We start from the raw sequence: 25,618 nt of genomic DNA, 5'->3' as shown, positions 1-25,618 counted from the left end.
ATGTGATCTACCTATCTAATATTCAGCATTCTTTTGTAGCACCACATTTCGAAAGCTTCTATTCTCTTCTTGTCTATGTGGTGTCACCGCCAGACACCACACTTGATAGGTGGTAGCTTTTAAATCGGCCGCGGTCCGCTAGTATACGACGGACCCGCGTGTCGCCACTATCAGTGATTGCAGACCGAGCGCCGCCACACGGCAGGTCTAGAGAGACTTACTAGCACTCGCCCCAGTTGTACGGACGACTTAGCTAGCGATGCAACACTGACGAAGCCTCGTTTATTTGCAGAGAAGATAGTTAGAATAGCCTTCAGCTAAGTCAATGGCTACGACCTAGCAAGGCGCCATAGCAATTGATAGTTATCGTATGAAGCATGTCTCATCAAGAACGATGTATACAAATGATGGATTAAAGTTAAGTATTCCAGAAGCTACGTATTTTTCTTTATAGCATTCATTACGTATCCTGTTTCAGACCTCACGCCAGCCTGCGTGAGTTTAAGTGCGTGCCTTTCGGTTACCCGTCACTGTGGACTGGCTGTGTTGTCAGTCCACTACAGTCTAAACTATTTATTGTCCACGTTTCACTTTCATACAAGGCTACACTCCATACAAATATTTTCAGAAACGACTTCCTGACACTTAAATCTATACTCTATGTTAACAAATTTCTCTTCTTCAGCAACGCTTTCCTTGCCATTGCCAGTCTACATTTTATATTCTCTCTACTTCGACCATCATCAGTTATTTCGCTCCTCAAATAGCAAAACTCAGTTACGACTTTAAGCGTTTCATTTCCTAATCTAATTCCCTCAGCATCACCCGATTTAATTCGACTACATTCCAATACCCTCGTTTTGCTTTTGTTGATGTTCATCTTATGTCCTCCTTTCAAGACACTGTCCATTCCGTTCAGCTGCTCTTCCAGGTCCTTTGCTGTCTCTGACAGAATTACAATGTCATCGGCGAACCTTAAAGTTTTTATTTCTTCTCCATGGATTTTAATTCCTACTCCGAATTTTTCTTTCATTTCCTTTACTGCTTGCTCAATATACAGATTGAATAACATCGGGGAGATGCTACAACCCTGTCTCACTCCCTTCCAAACCACTGCTTCCCTTTCATGCCCCTCGACTCTTATAACTGCCATCTGGTTACTGTACAAATTGTAAATAGCCTTTCGCTCCCTGTATTTTACTCCTGCCACCATTAAAATTTGAAAGAGAGTATTTCAGTCAACATTACCAAAAGCTTTCTCTAAATCTACAAATGCTAGAAACGTAGGTTTGCCTTTCCTTAATCTATTTTCTAAGATAAGTCATAGGGTGAGTATTGCCTCACGTGTTCCAAGATTTCTACGGAATCAAAACTGGTCTTCCCCGAGGTCGGCTTCTACCGTTTTCTGCATTCGTCTGTAAGGAATTCGCGTTACTATTTTGCAGCTGTGGCTTATTAAACTGATAGACCGGTAATTTTCACATCTGTCAACACCTGCTTTCGTTGGGATTGGAATTATTGAAGTCTGAGGGTATTTCGCCTGTCTCAATACATCTTGCTCACCAGATGGTAGAGTTTTATTAGACCTAGTTCTCCCTAACCTGTCAGTAGTTCTAATGGGATGTTGTCTACTCCTGAAGCCTTGTTTCGACTCAGGTCTTTCACTGCTCTGTCAAACTCTTCACGCAGTATCATATCTCCCATTTCATCTTCATCTACGTTTTCTTCCATTTCTGTTATGTTGTTCTCAAGAACATCATCTTTGTATAGACCCTCTATATAATCCTTCCACCTTTCTGCTTTCCCTTCTTTGCTTAGAACTGGGTTACCATCAAAGCTCTTGATATTCATGCAAGTGGTTCTCTTTTCTCCAAAGATTTCTTTAATTTTCCTGTAGGCAATATCTATTTTACCCCTAGAGAGATAGGCCTCTACATCCTTACATTTGTCCTCTATCCATCCCTGCTTAGCCATTTTGCACTTCCTGTCGATCTCATTTTTGAGACGTTTGTATTCCTTTTAGCCTGCTTCATTTATTGCATTTTTATATTTTCTCCTTTCATCAATTAAATTCAGTATCTCTTCTGTTACCCGAGGATTTCTATTAGCCCTCGTCCTTTTACCTACTTGATCCTCTGCTACCTTCACTATTTCATCTCTCAAAGCTACCCATTCTTCTTCTACTGTATTTCTTTCCCCCATTCTTGTCAATCGTTACCTAATGCTCTCCCTGATGCTCTGTACAACCTCTGCTTTAGTCAGTTTATCCAAGTCCCATCTCTTCGAATTCGCACCTTTTTGCAGTTTCTCCAGTTTTAATCTACAGTTCATAACCAATAGATTGTGGTCAGAGTCCACATCTGCCCCTGGAAATGTCTTACAATTTAAAACCTGAATCTCTATCTTACCATTATATAATCTATCTGAGACCTTCCAGTATCTCCAGGCTTCTTCCATGTATGCAGCCTTCTTTTATGATTCTTGAACTATGCTGAAATATTGCGATTTCACCTGATATTTAAGATCGTTTTCCGACGCAGTAAGGAGCTCGATTTAGGGCTGGAGGTGACGAAGCGATCGGAGTCATCTTCGTGTTATGAAGTTATATCAAACACGGCATGGAACAATTCTGTTTCGTCAGGTAATCTAAGGTGACAGTAGTTTAGCAATGCTGTACATGTAGTGACTGTGTTCCAATATCAGAAGCATTTTTTTAATGAAGACTGAGCAGTCATCGGTGCTAGAACTGTGGAATGTAGTTTATCATATTTTACTTTACCCTTCGAGATGATATTAGAATCTGGAGGATAATGATTGACTCTATACATACTTTTTCCAACAATGTAGTTTGTATGTAATTCCAACATTATATTGGTATCAGTACAGCAACTCAATATATTTGTAATTTATTAATTGATGTTTCCATCTGAGGCGCAAATAATATTTTTATTGGTGACTAGTTTCGTACTTTTGTTTCATTCTCGAACCATTACCTGTTTTTGCTATGATTCACGGTATATAATACAGTTATATAAGTGTAACAAATGTTGCTTGACTGTATTAAGGTTGTCTTAATACATTCAAAATGCGGTAGTATCTTTAGTTCTACAGAAATAATAATCTGACAGGCACCTTCAGTTGTTATAAATGTGGTTTGTGGTTCTACATTTGAAGGCATTTTTTTTTCAGCAGGCCGTTTATATTTGATAATACTATAGTACACTTGTGAACTGTCTTGTAGCATCTACAAAAATCAGTAGAATTTTATGTTTTTCTCGAGGAAAAATGCTCTTATATACACTCTAGAGAGGATTTGTGGATTTCTGTAGTTATTTAAGTGGTGCTAACTTGTGCACCACCTTGGTGGGTACAGTTTTCGATTTTCTTAAGAAATGGTGAGGATACAGAATGCGCGCTATGCACATGTTCATCTTCAATATTCCATTCTTTGGTTCTTTTTAAAATGAAGTCCAGTGTTTGGTTTTAACTTCCCGAAATATGAGGTAGGAACTGTTTTAATACTGCATCTGACGTTTAGTTGAATGCGAGGTAAAAGATGTAAACTGTCAACAGTATAAGTAAAGGGATTTAATTTTGTTGAGACAGATAACAATTCTCTCTGCACTTTTAGCCAATTTTACTATGTAATTTTTAAGTGACTTGTTGACGGTATTTCTCTGTGTATGGGCTACATACTTGTACGTTTTAAAATTTCAGGACGATGAAGCGCATCCGGAGTGCAGTAGTGGTGAGTGTTTCTCTGTTTTTTAATCAATTCTCGCTATAACGGATGTTGAAATTTGTTGCTGGGTGCTTATCTATTTAGCCTTTCTTAACTTTTTTTTATGCTCACAGAAACGGTGCCATACGTATCGCCTGGCTTTACATTCTACTCCTCAAAACCACAGAGAATGTTCAAGCACTTCGCATTGCAAACAACTGCACATAAAGCACTGGAAATTTGCAAACAAGAAGGTGGCACCCTTGCACGTCCATTAAATAAGGAAATGATAAATCACATGTTGAGAAACCTCCGCACAGACGATGAGTGGATTTTTATCAACTACACAGATGAAAAAAAAGAGGGAGTGTGGCTGGACTTTGACGGTGAGTATTTCAAAGCGAAGTAGTGTCATCGTCTCAACTGTTGTAAACAGATTGTCTGCGTTACTCGAAACTGTTATAAGTCTGCCCTACGTTTGCAAAACACCATAACAAGATGAGGCATACATATGCTACGCATATGCATCTGTAGTCAGTGAAAGAAAATTTAGAGGCACTTGGTTTACAGCCCACAGGTACATTACAGATGTTGGTGTAGCAGTAATGCCATGTATGCTGGTCAGTTTACAAATTTGATATTAAGTCTACTCAAAAATTGTGTCTATATCTGTAACTGACTGCTCAACATGTCTGAAATTGATTGTAAATCGAAGAAAAGAACTTTCCTTCTCCCAGCACTGATTAACTGAGGAATTGTAAAAAAAAAAAAGTAAATAAAAATGTATTTCGGGAGCTCTTTTTGGAGAAGCAGTAAGGTGTGAAATATGGAATAATAAATCGAGAAAGAAGTTTTTAAAACGTGAGTGGGAGGTTTTCAGGATTATGAATAATGCCTGATGGCATGCAGCTTAAAATCGCTCAATCATTATAATTAAGAAAAATTGAGAGAAAGTTAGCTTCAAGGCATACATACAAGATTTCGTACCCTTCCAAACAAAGACAACATTTTTCTCTAATTTAATTAGTCACAGTCCCTTGATACATCCAGAGAGAAGGCTCACAAAAGTAATTTTCTAGATACAAAAAATAAATAGATGAAATACTTGTAAAGCACGAATCATATTTTTAAAAAATAAAAAAGTTGTTAAGATGTATTTTATGTACCAAGATTTTATGCGACTGTAGGTGCTATAAGTATTCTTATTCTTCTTTGCACAGCTTTGAGAATTTTACCCATTTTTCTACATTAAATAGCAAATCACTCAAACGTTTCAAATACCGCCCTTTACACAGAATAAGGTCTCCTTTTAGCCAAATTGACTTACGCACAATTATCTTCAAAAATCTTGAAAGAAAATTTGCGCTTCGAGTTAAATTGAACCTAACTGTATCCCATGCCATCATCCATATCGGTCCTAATCATTCCTAGACCTATGACATACACAACCACATCGAACAGACCATACTCAGCTAAGTTACTCCCATTGACCTCAATTTTTCTAGCCAATTCCGCACCAAATTACAGTGGTTGTGTCGGATTACAAACACCCAACAAAGTAATCTCATTTCCCTACCTTAACACGCCTGAGCAAAGAGTAGCTTCACTCCATACCGTATTAACCAATCTCCATGATCACATGACTGCGTATGCCCTTATTATGACTGGACGTAATAGCCTCTCAGCCCTCTTCCGCACGCTTTACGTCATAAACAAACTCACAACACCATTCCCAAAGTTCCTATATAAGTATTGTATTTGTATTGTATTGTATGGTAACGGGGGACCTAGAAAGGACGGAGAGGCTCCGTCCCCGCCGCAGCCGCAGTGGTCCACAACCCCACGACGACTACCCCAGTCCACTTCACCCCTCCGCCGCCCCACACCGAACCCTGGGTTATTGTGCGGTTCGGCCCCCGGTGGACCCCCCCCAGGGAACGTCTCACACCAGACGGGTGTAACCCCTATGTTTGAGTGGTAGAGTAATGGTGGCGTACGCGTACGTGGAGAACTTGTTTGCGCAGCAATAGTCGACACAGTGTAACTGAGGCGGAATAAGGGGAACCAGCCCGAATTCGCCGAGGCAGATGACACACCGCCTAAAAACCATCCACAGACTGGCCGGTTCACCGGATCTCTACACAAACCCTCCGGGCGGATTCGTGCCGGGGACCAGGCGCTCCTTCCCGCCCAGAAAGCCGTGCGTTAGACCGCACGGCCAACCGGATGGGCTCCTATATAAGTACGTCCACATCAACAGACATGCCAATAGCACTTTTATCCGTAGCCAGATTTTAAGTAACTCAACGACACTGTAAAACCCTGATGACATACATCTCACTGCAGTCTTCCTCCAATCGATTATACAGTCTTTCATCTGAAGCAGAGATCTTGAAATTCTAACACGCTTCTATATATCATATCGACGTATCCGAGACCTCCTGCTGGCAAAGAAAGCCCGGAGCTGGCGACAGGTATCCGCCAAGCTCAGCATCACGCTGACATTAAATTCGTCAACATCTACGTCTACATCTACGAGAGGCGTTCCATATTGATTTAAGCTTTATTTTTTCAGTCATTCATAGAGCGAGGCTTGACTCATCGTTACAGCTGCAAGTAGGTATCACTTTTTTTCTAACTGTAGGTATACAGAAATGTAGTCCCCGTGCAGTACAGCCCCTTTTCCCAACTTCTGCCATTCATTACTTGAGCAGACAACAATGGACTGTGGCCATCAAGGACGGCGCTCGAAGAAGTGGCTTCTGTGAAAGGAGGGCGTACACAGTGAGGACGCCGAGAAGCGATTGGTGGCAGCATATAGAGGGTGTACACCATCACAAAATCTGCTCTAGCAACACGAGAGCACTCGTCTCCATACGGGTCGGACAACGGCAACTGCCACGCCCACCGCATTCTCTTGACTTGGCCCCTATAACTTCTGTAGGCCCTCGTCGAACCGCTTTTCTGCAGTCTTGCGCACCCACTCAAGGAAAGCCGCTTGTTGTCTGCGAAAGTATGTCTGTGCAGAGGTTCTTCATAGGCCTGAATAGATGGTAATCAGAAGGGGCCAAGTCAGAAGAATATGGTGGGGTAAGGCAGTGCCTGGAACCCAATTTCAGAGATGGCAGTCGTGGTTTTTCGACTCGCATCGGGACGAGCATTGTCGTGTTGCAAAAGCGATTTTCGTGACGGTGCACGCTTTCCACATATTGCCACCAATCGCACCTGAATGTCTGCAATGATTACACCCTCCTTCTACAGAAACGACCTCGTCCAGCGCTGTCCTTGATGATTACGCTCCAGTGTTGTCCGTTCATGTGATGACAGCAGTTGTTAAATGGGCTGCACTGTGCAGGGATTATACTTCCAGCGATTGTCCTGCCACCAACTGTTAGATCGATGTAACAAACACTTACAACTGTAATGGTGAGTCTAATAACGGACCATGAATGACGGGAAAAAATAAGGTGTAAATCAGCATGGAATACCCCTTGTAACGTATATACTCGCAAGCACCTTACGGTGCATGGCGAAGGTTACCCCGTGTCTCTTTCTCACTGCCCTCTTTAATGTCCCACTCGCGAATAATTTGCAGCAACAACGATTGATGATAAGCCTCTATTTAACTCGAATCTAATTTTATCTTCATGGCCTTTTCTTGAAATATCTGCTGGAAAATGCTATACAGGTTGACTCTTCTAGGAGTACACGCTCTCTGAAGTTCAAAAGCAAACTAAACTGTGATGCAGAATGCCTCTCTTGTAGTGCGGTGGCTGTCGTACGTATAGGGCGTTAACCGTGAGGTCACCAGCGTCCTTACTAAATACATTGGAGACAATTATCATTTTTACTTTTTAAACTATGCAGCAAAAGTTAAAATACACTACTGGCCATTAAAATTGCTACACCACGAAGATGAAGTGCTACAGACGCGAAATTTAACAGACAGGAAGATGCTGTGATATGCAAATGATTAGCTTTTCAGAGCATTCGCACAAGGTTGGCGCCGGTGGCGACACCTACATCATGCTGACATGAGGAAAGTTTCCAACCGATTTCTCATACACAAACAGCAGTTGACCGGCGTTGCCTGGTGAAACGTTGTTGTGATGCCTCGTGTAAGAAGGAGAAATGCTTACTATCACGTTTCCGACTTTGATAATGGTCGGATTGTACCCTATCGCGATTGCGGTTTATCGTATCGCGACATTGCTGCTCGCGTTGGTCGAGATCCAATGACTGTTAGCAGAATATGTAATCGGTGGCTTCCGGAGGGTAATACGCCGTGCTGGATCCCAACGGCCTCGTATCATTAGCAGTCGATATGTCAGGCACCTTATCCACATGGCTGTAACGGATCGTGCAGCCACGTCTCGATCCCTGAGTCAACAGATGGGGACGTTTGCAAGACAACATTCTGCGCGAACAGTTCGGCGACGTTTGCTGCAGCATGGACTATCAGCTCGGAGACCATGGCTACGATCACCCTTGGCGCTGCATGACAGACAGGAGCGTCTGCGATGGTGTACTCAACGACGAACCTGGGTGCAAGAATGGCAAAACGTCATTTTTTCGGATGAATCTAGGTTCAGTTTACAGCATCATGATGCTCGCATCCGTGTTTGGAGACATCGCGGTGAACGCACACTGGAAGCGTGTATTCGTCATCGCCATACTGACGTATCACCCGGCGTGATGGTATGGGTTGCCATTGGTTACACGTCTCAGCCACCTCTTGTTCGCATTGACGGCACTTTGAACAGTGGACGTTACATTTCAGATGTGTTATGACCCGTGGCTCTACCCTTCATTCGATCCCTGCAAAACCCTACATTTGGGCAGGATAATGCACGACCGCATGTTGCAGGTCATGTACGGGCCTTTCTGGATACAGAAAATGTTCGATTGCTGCCCTGGCCAGGACATTCTCCAGATCACCAATTGAAAACGTCTGGTCAATGGTGGCCGAGCAACTGCCTTGTCAGAATACGCCAGTCACTACTCTTGATGAACTGTGGTATCGTGTTGAAGCTGCATGGGCAGCTGTACCTGTACACGCCATCCAAGTTCTGTTTCACTCAATGCCCAGGCGTATCGAGGCCGTTATTACGGCCAGAGGTGGTGGTTCTGGGTACTGATTTCTCAGGATCTATGCACCCAAATTGCGCGAAAATGTAATCACATGTCAGTTGTAGTATAAAATATTTGTCCAATGAATACCCGTTTATCATCTGCATTTATTCTTGGTGTAGCAATTTTAATGGCCAGTAGTGAGTAAAATGTAATTAACAGTCACTCTGCTACACCATCTCCCACTCACACACACTTTCACACAGGAGACCAAAACACATGTGCCTGACGTCATTATATAATTACAGTATACAGGCTACAGCTACACTAAAGGTAAAATAATGTAACAGGTAACCATGTCTGAACGATAAATGGAAAAATAAAAGATGAAGCAGTTGCCTTGGACACTGTGTACCAGAGTAACGTTTCACAGTATTGAAGATGAACATGTGCTCATAGGTCTTGAGGTATGTGTTACAGAGCCGACGTTTACCACAATTTTTTGCTTCTAATGATCGTTGCTGTGTTCTGCTTACAGTATTCGTCTCTCGGTCTCCTTCTACGATTTTTACCATCCCCCCCCCCCCCCCCTCTTCTCGCCAGTACTAAATTGGTGGTCTGAGAATGTGTCCTCTCAACTGATCACTTCTTCTTGTCAGATTGTGCCACAAATTTCTTTTCTCCCCAGTTCTATTAAGTCCCTCCTTATTTGTTACGCAACCTACCCATCCAATCTTCGGCATTCTTACGCAGCACCACATTTCAAAGGTTCTATTCTCTTCTGGTCTAAACTGTTTATCGTCTAAACTGTTTATCGTCCATGTTTCGCTTCCGTGCTCCATACAAATACTTTCAGAAAAGACTTCTTAACACTTAAATCTATGTTAGATGTTAACATGTTTCTCTTCTTCAGAAACGCTTTGGTCCCACTGCCAGTCTACATTTTATATCCTCTCATCTTCTACCATCATCAGCTATATTGTTCCCCAAATAACAAAATTCATCTACTACTTTAAGTGTTTCGGTTCCTAATCTGATTCCCTTAGCATCACCTGACTTAATTCGATTATCTTCTATTTTCCTCGTTTTGCTTTTGTTGATGTTCATCTTATATCCTCTTTTCAAGACACTTGCCCTTCCAAGTCCTTGGCTGTCTCTTATAGAATTACAGTGTCATCGGTAAACCTCGAATGTTTTTCTTTTCCCTGAAGTTTAATTCCCACTCCAAATTTGTCTTTGGTTTGCTTTCCTGCTTTCTCAATGTACAGACTGAATGGCATTGGGGATAGGCTACAACCATGTCTCACTCCCTTCTCGACCACTGCTTCCCTTTTATGGCCTTCGACTCAAGTGCCATCTGGTTTCTGCACAACTTGTAAAGAGCCTTTCGCTCCCTGTATTTCTAACCCTGATACCTCCAGAATTTCAAAGAGAGAACTCCAGCCAACATTGTCAAAAGCTTTCTCTGAGTCTACAAATGCTATAAAGGTATCTTGGCCTTTCCTTATTCTAAGATAAGTCGTAGGGTCACAAACACAAGCAGACATTTGTAAAGGCTTTACAAATGTCTGCTTGTGTCTGTGTATGTGCGGATGGATATGTGTGCGTGTGCGAGTGTATACCCGTCCTTTTTTTCCCCCTAAGGTAAGTCTTTCCGCTCCCGGGATTGGAATGACTCCTTACCCTCTCCCTTAAAACCCACATCCTTTCATCTTTCCCTCTCCTTCCCTCTTTCCTGACGAAGCAACCAGGGGTTGCGAAAGCTCGGATTTTGTGTGTATGTTCGTGTTTGTTTGTGTGTCTATCGACCTGCCAGCGCTTTTGTTTGGTAAGTCTCATCATCTTATATATATATATATATATAAGCGATTTCACTTATTATTAATGCACAGATAAATTGTCGTAGCAAATACAGCAATGTACTGTCTGTCCTGTGTGTGTCTTTGGAATTCTATACATTAGTTCAAAATGCATTAATAGCTATGGTCATATTCGGTGATGTACGAAACCTATAGTAATGTCGCATATACTAATAACATTGTACGGTTTACTTGGTTTAGATATCGTGGTTATAACTAATAGTCTTCATTCCACCTAGAAGTGTGGTCTGGCTGAGAATGGAGTCGCCCAAACTAGTTTTAAAGGCATGATGGTTGGGAGAGGATGGGGGCATGTTTCTCATTGGTCCAGAGAGAAAGAGCCGCTGGGGACGCTTGGCACTGTTAGCAACGTTTATCCACAGACTTCCGCAAGTTAGGCCTGTCGTGTTGTGGCGGAGACTCCCTCCCTGAATGACTGAGTGCCATTTATACCAGCCACTAGGTCGGTCGCATCATAGGCAATTACAGATGCATAGTGTTTAAATTATGCAACATGGCTAGGGATATGGTCTGGTGCAGTGTTGGGCAAATGTGTGGAGCTCTCTCTTTCACTACCTGAGATTCTCTGACGATCCCAACTGCTCGAGGAGTCCCATATCGTGTCATCACTATTCAGTCAAATGCAGGAAGGAGTTCCTGTGTTGTAGGTGTGTATTTGTAGCAGTCTGATATTTTTCGCTAATACTTTGGGTTTGCCATTATTACCACTGGTGGTAGGTTCCACAGTCAGAACTGATGTAGCAGCAGTGTCAGCCACAAGGTTGGAGATGATTACACCATTTATAATACAACTTTCTCAGCAATTGCTGGGCTGGGTGTTCGTGCGTCCACAATCATGCTCCAAGTGTCGATGTTCACGCCCATACCCCCACATGTCAGAATCTGAGGGATAGTCTGCCCCACACGTGACCAGATTTTCACCAGCGTGGCTTCAGTTATTGGTCAACTCTTTCTCTGGGTACACATTTTATAGTGCTTACTACATATACACACGCACACATAAAATTTTACTTGATGACACACATTCTAGTAATGTGATAGTGGCTTATCGGGACGTTTAACCATCGTATTGTGATATTTCTTATGCATTATCTTTCGTTTAAAATCGATAGTGTTGACAGAGTTTGCTATGACATCATAATTTCCACCCATGTGTTTGTTTCTAACACATACACTATCATGTCACACACACTAGTAATGGAATGGTAGCATAGCAATGAATAAATCGGGAGCATGCTGCATTGTGATTGGCTGAGAGTATCATGACGTCGAGATGATGCGAAGTGACTTGATTCAATATGACTGTGACATGACAAGATGTGACATACTATGATACGATGCGATACTACGACACATTGTCGTGACACGACGTTGTGACACAATGATGCATGATGTTGACATGACAATGAGAGCAATGGGTTGCAGCTCATGTAATGGGGAAAAGGCCTATAATCGAAAATATGGAAAACATTTGAAAATACTTAAAATTTCGGAAGAATGAGATAACTTACATATCTGTCTGGGTGGGTCCTCTGTTGTGGTTGTAATGATGAAATATTATATTGTTATTAACAAATAGCTGTAGGGTAGATCTCAAGTGGCATGACTTTAACTGATTTGTTATTAACAAATAGAGACAGCATTATCTTCTTCCTAAGCTGCTCAGCGGCAGAGTTTCAAGTGTCCCAGTCGTAAAAGGTGAAGGTGTGGACAGTGTACTTGATCTTTGTGGCTCCAGAGGGGATAGGTGGAGATGGGAAGAGGGGAGGAGGAAAGGATCTGGGAGTTGCCCTGAGTAACCTTGGTCAATTCCCATTACTTTCCTCAGGGAGAGAGAGTGGGGGGGACCAAGGAGACCAAGTGTGCAATCTTACACCAATGTGTAACATGACACTGTATGTGATAAGATTATCATCTGGCCAGGAACTTGGATTTGTATCTTACTGCTTGCCTTGTACTCTGATGCCTACATTTTCTCCAAAATGAATTCTATAGGTCCCAGACTGTATGATCTCTCTGAACTCCACAAAGGCGACATCCCAATCTTTCTTTAGCATCTTTGAGTTCAGCTCCATTTTACAAATTAATCAGGGAATTGAATGACCTGCTCAAAATCAAAACACCTCTTAAATCTAGTCTGGGCACTCTTAATTCAATTGACTTAGTGTATAAGTCAAAATATATCCAAATCCCCTGCCCCTCTAGTTCCAGGCTACATTCTTTTGATTTCAGGAGTTTAGTTACTAACATATCCAATCAGGAGAGCACAAATATTCTCACAAACTTGCTAGATAAATCAGGAGTCAACCCAGTTGTTGCAGGTGACATAAAGTTAGCAACACACAGTTGCCTAAGCCACAATAATTACCATTTCAATGGAAAGATATACAGACTTTTAGATGGTCTACTTATGGACTCCACTCAGTCCAGTCCCCACAGGTATGTACATGGACAATTCCAATAAACATCTCTTGAAAAATAACACAGTCTCTCACAAGTTTGGATAATGGTTGATGAAGTGCTGTGGTTATGTATGCGTACTACCACAAAAATTTAAACACTCTTAAAGCAAGAAATGCTAAGCACAACAGTATCAAATTCTCAGAGGAATTTGGGGGTAACTCCATAAGTTACCTAGACCTAACATAGATATAAATCATCATACTCATACTTTCATGATTTATAGGAAGCCTACCACCACAGACGTTGTAATATGTGTCATTTCTCAACTCCTAGTGTCCCATAAACCTGCTGCTTTTCATTTAATGATACATTACATAATGTCCTTTCCCATGAGTGATGATGACATCTGAACTGAATTAAATATAGTCGGGTAAATAGCATCATGCAATGGCTACACTCCTGCCTTAGTGGTCTTCATAATCCACCATAAAAGGAAAGAACACGTCTCTTCTCTTCCTTACCTTGCCCTCAACCCATCACATCAAGACCACAATAAAAGGTACACGATTCCATATTTAAGAAAAGTCTCTCTGAATGTGGCGAGTAAGCTTAAATCCAGTGACTTGAAAGCATTGTTTAATATGTGCAACACTAATGGACATTTTTTGTACAATAGTGAAGTCAGTAATTCAGCTTTGGGAAAGAGTAGAATAGACCAAATCACTTGTAATTGTGACAAATTCTGGTAGGGCAATACCACAGAAGTAGGAAACATAGAATAGGATATTCATTTATTTATTTCGAGTTCTGCAGATTCCTATGAGAATATATCTCTGAATGTAGAACGAGTCAAATTTTACAAATTATTTTTAGTGCACATGAACATTGTTCTCATCATATAAATAACAGGAACAGATAAGCTAATATATAACCTTACGTATGAGTTATTATACTTCACTTCTGAATGTACACTCCTGGAAATTGAAATAAGAACACCGTGAATTCATTGTCCCAGGAAGGGGAAACTTTATTGACACATTCCTGGGGTCAGATACATCACATGATCACACTGACAGAACCACAGGCACATAGACACAGGCAACAGAGCATGCACAATGTCGGCACTAGTACAGTGTATATCCACCTTTCGCAGCAATGCAGGCTGCTATTCTCCCATGGAGACGATCGTAGAGATGCTGGATGTAGTCCTGTGGAACGGCTTGCCATTCCATTTCCACCTGGCGCCTCAGTTGGACCAGCGTTCGTGCAGGACGTGCAGACCGCGTGAGACGACGCTTCATCCAGTCCCAAACATGCTCAATGGGGGACAGATCCGGAGATCTTGCTGGCCAGGGTAGTTGACTTACACCTTCTAGAGCACGTTGGGTGGCACGGGATACATGCGGACGTGCATTGTCCTGTTGGAACAGCAAGTTCCCTTGCCGGTCTAGGAATGGTAGAACGATGGGTTCGATGACGGTTTGGATGTACCGTGCACTATTCAGTGTCCCCTCGACGATCACCAGTGGTGTACGGCCAGTGTAGGAGATCGCTCCCCACACCATGATGCCGGGTGTTGGCTCTGTGTGCCTCGGTCGTATGCAGTCCTGATTGTGGCGCTCACCTGCACGGCGCCAAACACGCATACGACCATCACTGGCACCAAGGCAGAAGCGACTCTCATCGCTGAAGACGACACGTCTCCATTCGTCCCTCCATTCACGCCTGTCGCGACACCACTGGAGGCGGGCTGCACGATGTTGGGGCGTGAGCGGAAGACGGCCTAACGGTGTGCGGGACCGTAGCCCAGCTTCATGGAGACGGTTGCGAATGGTCCTCGCCGATACCCCAGGAGCAACAGTGTCCCTAATTTGCTGGGAAGTGGCGGTGCGGTCCCCTACGGCACTGCGTAGGATCCTACGGTCTTGGCGTGCATCCGTGCGTCGCTGCGGTCCGGTCCCAGGTCGACGGGCACGTGCACCTTCCGCCGACCACTGGCGACAACATCGATGTACTGTGGAGACCTCACGCCCCACGTGTTGAGCAATTCGGCGGTACGTCCACCCGGCCTCCCGCATGCCCACTATACGCCCTCGCTCAAAGTCCGTCAACTGCACATACGGTTCACGTCCACGCTGTCGCGGCATACTACCAGTGTTAAAGACTGCGATGGAGCTCCGTATGCCACGGCAAACTGGCTGACACTGACGGCGGCGGTGCACAAATGCTGCGCAGCTAGCGCCATTCGACGGCCAACACCGCGGTTCCTGGTGTGTCCACTGTGCCATGCGTGTGATCATTGCTTGTACAGCCCTCTCGCAGTGTCCGGAGCAAGTATGGTGGGTCTGACACACCGTTGTAAATGTGTTCTTTTTTCCATTTCCAGGAGTGTATATATACTTATATTTAAAGACACACACACATTTCAGTTTTAAATTACACTGTAGATAGATAAAGGGTGATGATCAGGCCATAAAGGCCACAAAAATAAATTTAAGCATACTCAGGAGGTATTATGCATTTTGGCTTAGAAATTCGTTTAGACTATAATAAGATACATCTAGATTGAACTGCTTCAGATTTTCTTTAAACTTGGTATGTTTCCAACCAGTTCTTTAATTGTTGGTGGAAGGGCATTAAAAATCTGGATGCCACTGTCTAAAATCCCCTTCTGCACCATGCTCTTTATTTTTAGATCATAGTAAATGACAAGTCTTCTTCTGGTTTTATAATTATGGTTCAAACTATTGGTTTTAAATAAGTCGATATTTTTTCAAATAAAACACACCAGGGAAAAAGTGTATTGAGCAGTTCTTATAAAGATTTTAAGATCTCTAAATAGATTTCTGCATGAGTGCCTAGGATGTACTCCACACATAATTCTTATGGCTTGCTTCTGTGCATGGAACACTTTTCTTGCTCCAGTTGATTTCCTCAGGATAATACACCATAGTTGATGGAAATAGCCAAAGTATACAGTTTTTATTCTTGTCATCTCCTTACTGTCTGATATGATTCTCAAGGCTAATGTTGCTGAGCTTAACGTTTTGCACAGATAGTTAAGTTTACTGTCTATATGCACACCCAAGAATTTGAAGAACCCATCTTTAGAATCTCATGTTCACCCATTTTCGGATTCATTTCATTGGTAACATTTGTATTAGAGGAAAAAATAACATAATTTGTCTTCTTTAGATTGATGGAAAGACCATTAGTTTTGAAACATTTTGTCATATCTGCTAAAGCCTTATTTACTATCTCATTTGACACATTCATCCAGGGATTATTATGGTAGTGTCATCAGTGAACATGATGATATTGCCATGTTCTGTGCATAGTGGCAGATATTTTTATAAATATTAGAAAATGAGGCGGGCCCAATACTGAGCCTTGAGGGACTCCAGTGGCAATGGAGCCTCAGTCTGAAGACACCTGCCCACCATTCAGTCCTTCCATGATTACTTTCTGCTTTCTACCACACCGACAGGATTCAAGCCATTTGCCTACTGTTCTACTCATTCCTATGGTGTTGGCTTCATTCAGGAGAATATGGTGATTACACTGTCAAAAGCTTTTGACAGGTCACAATATATTCCAACTGTCAGCATATTATTATTTATGGATTCTAATTCACTGTCAACTAATGCACGTATTGCATCCTTAGTTGATACCCCTTTTTCAAAAGCCAAACTGGCTACTGCTGAGGGTGCTATATTTACTAAGATGATCAACCATTCGGTTCTGCACCAATTTCTCTAGTACTTCAGAAAAAACTGAGAGTAATGAAATGGGTCAATAATTTTCTCCTTTTTATAAATTGGTCAGATAAGTCCATATTTTAGCCTATCAGGGAATATGCCTTCCTCAAGTGACATATTACAAACATAGCTGAGGGCTGTACTTATTTCTCTACAACAATATTTCAATAATTTGATGGAAATGTTGTCAGCTCCAGCAGAGGTTTTACTTTTTAAAGTCAAAATTACTTTTTCTATTTCTTTCACTGCCATTTTTCGAACACGCGTATAGTCTATTTCGTCAGTCAAAGTGTTACACACGAATTCTGGATCTTTGTTTACAGGAGCCAGGCACTGAATTTGATTGTTGAAAATATTAGCCACTATTTCAGGATCATCCACTGCATTGCACCCTTTTCTTAAACTAGTAATTTCTTGGCAGCTGAATTTTCCCAGTCTCACTTTCCACATATTTCCATATGGTTTTCATTTTGTTATCAGATTTATCAAGTTCCTCTTTTAAGTACTGGTGTTTATTTGCTGTATCACTTTCCTCAATATCTTAGAGCACACTTTATATTGCCTCATCGTTTCAGTGTTGTTAGACAATCTGGCTGACACATACAGTTATCTTTTTGTTTTCATGAAACTTTAATACCCTGGGTAATCCATGGCTTAAATGTAGTGTTACACTGTTTTTCTCAGACTCTTTTCTTTGGAAACATTTCCTCAAAAAGACTTATTACTTGATTTATAAATCATCTTTTGAATTGTATACTTCAGACCAGTCTACTAACTGTAGCTTCTACCTATATGTCTCCATTCTTTCTTTATTTATTGGTCTCGAAGTTTTCCACACAGATCTTGGTTTTATCTTAATATCAAACTGAGGGATAGTGACAAGTACAGCATCATGGTCTGACAACTCATGTAAGACTTAACTGGTTATCAAGCTGCTGTGTCTAGATTTATCAACAAAAACATTATCAATTAGAGTACTAGAATGGTCAGTTACCCTAGTGGGAAATTTTACTATTTGCACTAAATTGTAGCAGCTCATCAACTGTTCTAGTTCTGTTCTGTCACTACTTTCAGTCAGGAAATTTAGATTAAAGTCACCTAGTAATATGGCTGAAATGTGTTTCTGTATACAACTTTCTCAAATCTGCTTCATTCTTTTTGAAAAAGATCCCAAGATTCACTGCAGGTACTCTGTAAATTGTTAATATCACAACTGGTCTCTTATTTGCTGTTAGCTCTATACCACACACTTCAAATTGTTGCTCAGTACGACAACTGCTTAAGTTTTGGTCTCTAAATTCAGTGTTATTTCTAACATAAATAATGGTTCCACCCCCTTCCATGATGGATCTACAGTAATGGGCTGCTACACTGAATCTTTAGATACACAACATTTGAATACTTCTAGTGACATGGTTTTCAGTCAAACACAGAATGTCTGGTTGCTCTGTATCATTTATACCCATTACTAACTGGTCTATTGAATTTTGAATTCCCCCTAGACCTATGTTCTGGTAGAAAATTGTGATAGATTTAGACACATTTAAATTTGCACCATATTCAGAGTAAGGCTTATTAAGTATCAAGGTAATTTCACTGTGTTCACAAATTGTTGGTTTGAATTGTGGTCTCCTACATCCTCTTCCTCTGTGTAAGGTTTATAAGAGACTATCATGCTAACTGTAATTGCCTGAGGAGGTTCACTGGGATGTAGTGGATCTCTAGCTCATTTGGAGATGCTAACTTTTGTGCTCCTCCTCTTCAGATGTATTCCACCTTGGCCTTAAATTAACATTCAAAGATGTCCTTGGTTATATTTTTGAGACTGGATCTGCTGTTGTCCTTAGTGGGTCTCCTGTAGCTACTGCTTCTGGTTTCCAGTGCACATTTCTTGTTGTTGTATTTCGAACATCTTCATCTTGGTTGAGTTACTATTTTTGGGCTGGATGCTGCTGCTGGTATCACATCCTGGTTTAGTCTTTGGTAGTTTTGTTATGCTGTTTTCTTTCAGATATGAAGGTGTAGTACAGTTCTGCCTCATGGCTCCTCGTTTATCTGTCATCACTGTTGAGTTGGATAAGTCTGTTTTTGCTGTTAATTTTTCTTGCGATTTCTCTGTCATATTTGGTGAAAGGTCTTCACATTGTATGTATGTTAGAGCTGGTATTTGCAGATTGGCATCTACTGCTAGCTGTAAATGTCTACATAATTTCTCTTCGCCTCCCATTCATAGGTGAAGTTCATGCTTTGTATAATCGTTTCTGCTGAGGAATATATTGACGTTCATTACCTTTACATTCTCTTCTTTGACAGGTCACCTCCTTAAAGAAGGCTATAGTTGCATTGTTCAACATGAAGTCTTACATCACATTCATAAAGGGAGGAAGATGCACTATCACGAAATAATGAAAGTTAACAAACATATGTCCATTTGCGCAAGATTAGTACTGAATGATCAGAGACACCTCCCTTACTCTCCACGTGTAACTGCAGAAACTACCAACTGTCTCATCCAGACCACTTTGTAGATTACTCCTCCAACTCAAATATACAATTTTTCGTAAGTTTCAGCTATTATAGTTTCACTTGTCCTGCTAAAAATTTTGCTTTGTGTAATCACAGTTTTTCACCTAACTGTTCAATCTCACTTATATCATTTTAGTTGTCTGTTACGTTGGACCTATGAAATGTAAGATTATCTCATTCAGCCATGCCATTACAATGTGTCAACAAAATTTACTATATTGTACAATTTATTTTTCTTCTCAGAACTGTTGTTCTATTTGTATAGTTCATTATTTGGTGTGTCATACATTTTGCTGATGTTAATAGTTTTACATTGCATTTTACTGAAATAATTACTCTAGTTTTAGTCCTGTATCAAACATTAACAATTGTAATTTTTGAAAACCAGCTGAGACACTTTATAGATTCACTAGTTTAAAATTTTCAAACCAACAAAAATTTCACAACTTATATTTCTATCTGACAACGGTACAAATGGTTAAAATGGGGACTTAACTTCTGAGGTCATCAGTCCCCTAGAACTTAGAACTATGCAAACCTAACTAACCTAAGGACATCACGCTCAGCCATGCCCGAGGCAGGATTAGAACCTGCGACTGTAGCGGTCGCGCGGTTCCAGGCTGTAGCGCCTAGAACCACTCGGCCACCACGGCCGGATCTGATAATGGTGTAACAGCTGAAAACAGGCTTGATAAGTAAAATAATAAATATTGTAGAATATTACACCAGTGTCATGTGTGTTTTAGCTAGTAACATCTGAAAAATTGGCGTTTACAGTAACATCCGTCTGGACAACTAAGATGACCAAATATTTCAAAGAATTTCCACTGTAGTGAATATCGTAAATAAATAACAATTTAAAAGCTTGATGAAAAATTAATATCAATATTTCTATTGTCTTTCAGTCACATTTTGCAATACAATACGAAAAAATTATAACATTAAATACAAGTTTTTCCATGAAATAGTATATGAAGTATATTCTTCACTTGAAAAATTCACGAGATTTAGTATTACTGTGTCAAATGAAATAGTTTCTAAACTTGACAAGTGTTTTCTCAAATATCTTGATATACATGCAAAGAAATGGAAAAAAATTACAAACTTTCTATAAACATTTTACATATTTTCATGGAGCACTGGAAGCGATTGGGTTTATCACATTTCACACACATGTATGCCATCTTTCTGCTCAATGTGTAGAAACAATGATGATAGTTTTTTTTTCTGTTTCCTAGCGTGTAGCTTATTTTTGTGCTTTTTGGATTCCATTTCTTTGCTTTTCACCTAAAATACCTGGAATAATTTTCCTGAGGTCATCCAGTAAGTTTGGAATCTGGAGCCTTCTCTGCATATGACGTCTGATTAAGTTCATTCCTATGTTCTTCACGAACTCAGATCTTGACATCGTACCTTTTCTGAAGTTACATAACATTGGCATTTGCACAGCTCACAAATATTAGAAAGTAAAATACTGCCAGTGGCCATCCTGTTCTCTGGTTAGCTGAGTAGTTGCTGCACTTCATGTGTAGAGCATCTATGCCAGATTTTGTGGCATTACAGAAACTGATAATTGTTGCTACTTTTGTCAGTATACGCAGTGTGGTGCATGAAAGAAAGAGCTAAAACTGCCTTAGAAAATTTTGGAACAAAATGCAATAGTGTAAGATCCTTAGTAAAACCATAAATACTGGAGCTCATTTCTTTCTTTGCATTGGGAAGAAACTCTTTTGGAACTTCTATTTCGTTGCATTTTAGAATTCCAACATATGTCAACCAGTTTTTCAGCAGCTTCTTACACAATTCAATGGAGGAAAACCAACTGTCTGCTGTGATCTTCCTCTTTGTCCCGTACATGCTTTTGGAAAGATGAATCACAGACTGTGTTGGCTTTAGGAACTTTTTCTCTTCCTCAGTTAGTGTTGCTCCATCATGTCTTTCCCCACATAAACGTAAGCATTATTCAGATATGAAGAATGTGCATCTGTGAGGCAAATGAATTTTATGCCATATTTAGCAAGCTTCTTGGCTATAAATATTCTGAATCGGCATCTGCCTCTAAATAGGATTAGACTCTCATCAACACATGCAAGAGCCCCAATCGAATATACCTTCTGACAATTAGAAATAAATATGTTGGAAATATTGGACACAGTGGCTGCAGGATCATCTCTTTTCCTTTGTTTGTGAGTAGATGCATCATCAAATCTGAGAGCCCAGTAAAGTGTCATGTCATTTTAGAGGCATGGTTGCACGAAAAATAGGACGTCCAGTACAGTCATTTGCGAAAAGTGATGCCAAGTTTTCACATCCACACTTGAAAATAGAACATGGAAGCATCAAACCAGTCAGTGCCCCAATTTCAGTTTTGTCTGTATCTTTATAACTGGAAGTCTAAGGATTTTGCAATTTATTCCTTATCACTTGTACTTTTGAGTTGCTATGTACTACTATCTCGTCCAATATCTCAGTGTTAAAAACTGAACGCCATATTTCTTGTAGATCTGGATCGTTACCTAACTGACTGGCAGGGTCTAACCACAATGACAATCTAATTTTTATTACATTTTTATTTCGTGTTTTAGTACCGCAATTGGGTGCACTGGAACTCCAACTGGAACAATTCGGCTTGCCATGATAAATTGCGTCATTTCAGTGTTATCATTTTCCCTATTCTGAAGAGAGTCAACATCACCTTTTTCATTCACAGATGTGCAGATAATATCATTGACCTCTATTTGTGAATCACTGTCATGATTTGAATCTGATACGTGATCTTCCTCAGGATCATAAGAGTCGTCTGAATGATAACCATCATCACTTTTCTCAAACTGATCTGAAGCTATCTGCTCCATTCTTTTGCTTCTTTGGGCCACACGAGGTATCCCTCCACTAGTAGCCATCTACAAGTAATGAGATATTTGAAAAAAAGAGAGTATGACACAAAAACGTCCTCACTTAGAGTAATATCCATCTGTCAGACAGAGTAAGTATCTTACCTCTACAGTAACATCAGTCTGTGAGATGATGTGACTGACGTTTGTGCACGAGTAAAACAATACTATCATGGAGATGAAACAATGATGTCTACACAGTAGCAAGTTCTAGTCATGAATGAAGGTAGCTGAAATATCAGATCCAAGTAACTATGCACGCCTGTCAACAATACATTGAGAGCTTTTATATCCTCCTAAGAGACAGATGTTACCAACTAAGGGGTAACACATTGCAAGTTAAGGTGTTTGGCGGTTTTGATTACACTAGGATTATGGCCAAGTGGAGAGGTTCTTCAGTCATCAGTTTGAGCTCTGCTCTGGTCGATGAATGGGAGTTGTCAATTCTTTGAAGGTTATGAGAAGATATGTGACCTGTGTTATGGGGTTGAAGGAAGGATTTACTTACGATGAATGCTTAAATTTATGGCTGGGTGAGGGCTTTATTGAGTAGGGCTTTCTATGTGCTTTGGCAACAATGGTACTGCCCTGTTTCATGTACAGAAACTATGATGTAAAAGTATGTAGGTTAAACTACGGTCTTTAAGCACAAATCTGTCTTCCTTTCTTCCACTGTGAAAGGATGTTCCATTTTATTTTTGAAATTAGAGATCTGAGCATGCTGCCAACAGATTTTTTTTGTGATTTTACTTCTTTTCCTTGTAATCATTTCTCGCTATCTCAGTAATGAATTACTTCACAGTGACGATTTCTTCAAATTATAAATAAATATAAATGCAAACATTTTGTTTGGTACTTGACCTTCGTGTTTCCATTTGAAGTACATAACATGGCTGAAGAAAATGCTGTTTGTTAACTGTAATTTCTAAGCCATTCAGTGGACTTGTTAATTAAATAACTCACTGATTCAGAAATTGCTCTGTTTCTATTTTTAACATGAAATGGATATGTATATCTGTCTCACCATTGTACTAAAACCATTGTCTCCTTTTTTCCTTCCAAATTAATGGTACATGCAAAACTTTTGTTCTACTCAACATACTGCTACAACCACATGAAGGTGTGATAGCTAACTATAACTGCTTTAGAATGACACTGATTATTTAAAGTGAATATGTCCTGCTGCCTAGTTTAATGACTTGCCCTTAAGATTTAGTTGTGGTACCAGAACTAATGTTTATGGTAACTTATTCAGAATCAGAGATGGACTACAGGCCATCCTTGTGCAGGTTTGTATAAGGGAAGTAGCTGCTATTAATAATAAATGGTACACTCAATGATTCAAAAATTTAGATAGGGAAATGTCAATAATTTTGATTGCAGCCAACACTGGAGACAACTAAGGGTTACTCAAATGTCCAAAGAATGTATTCATATTAAGACGAAACTGGAAGACTTTCGCTCAAGGCAAAACAGAAATGAGAAGACTGATGATGTGATTTCTATCTTCATCAACAATGTGTTAGACAATATTCTAAACTATAGAACAAAATGTTTAGGATCTATGCATAGTGTTTATATGTCAGCCACCAGTGTCTCATAGAATTGTTTCTGTATGTGGTAGGGTTTGTTTGCTTTTTCTTTGATTATTACTAAAAGTAACATGTGAAACTCGGTTCTTTATTAAATGTTTACAGCTCTTGTATCATATTTGCGTCTCTTGATAAAATGAATTTAATGATGAAAGTATTGTGTATTGGTAAACTCCATATGTGATATTTTTCATACTACAGCGACTCAGTTATTTCTCTGGTCCTATATAGTTGTTGTTTGATGTTACCTATGTCTCCATATGAGATTCCAAATCACAATATATTACCTGAAATGTTATGTGTAGTTGCAGACTTATTCTTCTTTGCATTTAACCACAGCAACATGTAACCATACTGTTCAAGGTAACCCTGCGCCAAAACTACCGTGGGCGAAAAATAGCCCAGACAACTGGAAAGGTGGTGAAAACTGTCTACATATACATGCTAAGAAGGGCCACGTGAACGACATTAGCTGCTTTACATATTACACATTTATTTGCGAACGCACCCTTCGTAAAAATGTACCGAAAGGTTACACATATTATGATTTACCTCGGACCTTCTACAAGTTATACAAAGAGGAGAAACCATTTCACCTTGCAAAGAAGACATGTGAGGATGATGGAGGGAAGCTGACAGCCCCAGAGGATTGGTTCAAGGCTTTTTCTGTGCTTTTTGTTATCAGAGAAGTTGGATTCCATGCAGACTTTTACGTCGACTTCTCTGACGAAGCTGAGGAAGGGAACTTCGTTACAAGCGAAGGTATGTCCAAAAGTGCTCTTGAAATCTCTATTCTATTTAGCACAAGATAGAAGTATTTCTACTCATTTTACAGTATCGAGAGCTTCTTTTGACTATTTTAGAGCACATTGCAAGTTTGAAAGTGACATGTTTGATAAGACATGTGGAACAATACAAAATGCCTTATATAAGAATTAGATACAACAGATAGTTTGGATGCCCAGTCACCCTCAAACACCATGTAAATGACCCAAAAAATATTATGTTTCCTTCATTCATCGAGTATTTTTCACCATTTTTACCACTATTTTCATCATTTTTAACATTTTTCCCCCACAGCATTTCCCACAAAAACCATGTAGATGACCATAATTTCCCTAACATTTCTCTAAAATTTCCCTATTTTCTAAAAATTTTAGCAGACATGATGCTGTTATGAATTAATGATTATTCATGTTGTTTGAGTGCACAGTTAACCACACTTCTAACACATTCACATGTAACTTTTATCTTATTGTAATATTTTTAAATTTGGTAAATATACTGAAAGCGCATCATTTTTATATTTAACGTTATGAAATTCTTCGCTATTTTTTTTCTCAGTGCTCTGACCATATTGCTTGGTGTTGTCCATTTAGAGATTATAAACATTAAAAAATAAATCTAACTCGTGGAATTCACATAGGCACAGCCCAAAGGCAGCAACTGCTGAAGCAGGCACGCTAATCGTCACAGCACCACAGTGGACCAGGACTTTGAGTTGGAACTTCGAAGAAACCTGAGAAGGATAAGAGACGAGATATAGTAGAGAGAGAAGCTGAAAGTCACTCTGCAATTTCCTTCATGCGGGAAGAAGGTTCTGTACTTTTTGAGATGAATTCCATAAGCTCTAGTTCATTAGGTGCTGCTGAAGTAGGACACAGTCCAGTGATTGCTCCAGCAGCTGGTAGTGAATTACAGATTACAGAACTCATTACCATTATTTTCACAAACTTTTTCACTCCTTTGTATCTCAGCTAAATACTTCCATCCT

General features: G+C 40.2%; 1 protein-coding gene across 1 annotated transcript in view; it reads left to right on the top strand.

Annotated features, from left to right (window-relative positions):
- Positions 1–25,618, top strand: part of LOC124779352 (macrophage mannose receptor 1-like) — a 77,196-nt gene that overhangs the window by 39,091 nt on the left and 12,487 nt on the right. Inside the window, exons 2-4 of the mRNA XM_047253706.1 lie at positions 3,718–3,748; positions 3,856–4,107; positions 24,208–24,606. Coding sequence (XP_047109662.1) covers positions 3,718–3,748; positions 3,856–4,107; positions 24,208–24,606 — 682 coding nt within the window. The remainder of the gene's footprint in view (positions 1–3,717; positions 3,749–3,855; positions 4,108–24,207; positions 24,607–25,618) is intronic.

This window comes from Schistocerca piceifrons, chromosome 1 (genome assembly GCF_021461385.2).
Source record: "Schistocerca piceifrons isolate TAMUIC-IGC-003096 chromosome 1, iqSchPice1.1, whole genome shotgun sequence".
Lineage (NCBI taxonomy): Eukaryota > Metazoa > Arthropoda > Insecta > Orthoptera > Acrididae > Schistocerca > Schistocerca piceifrons.
This window is presented reverse-complemented; position numbering and strand designations above follow the sequence as displayed.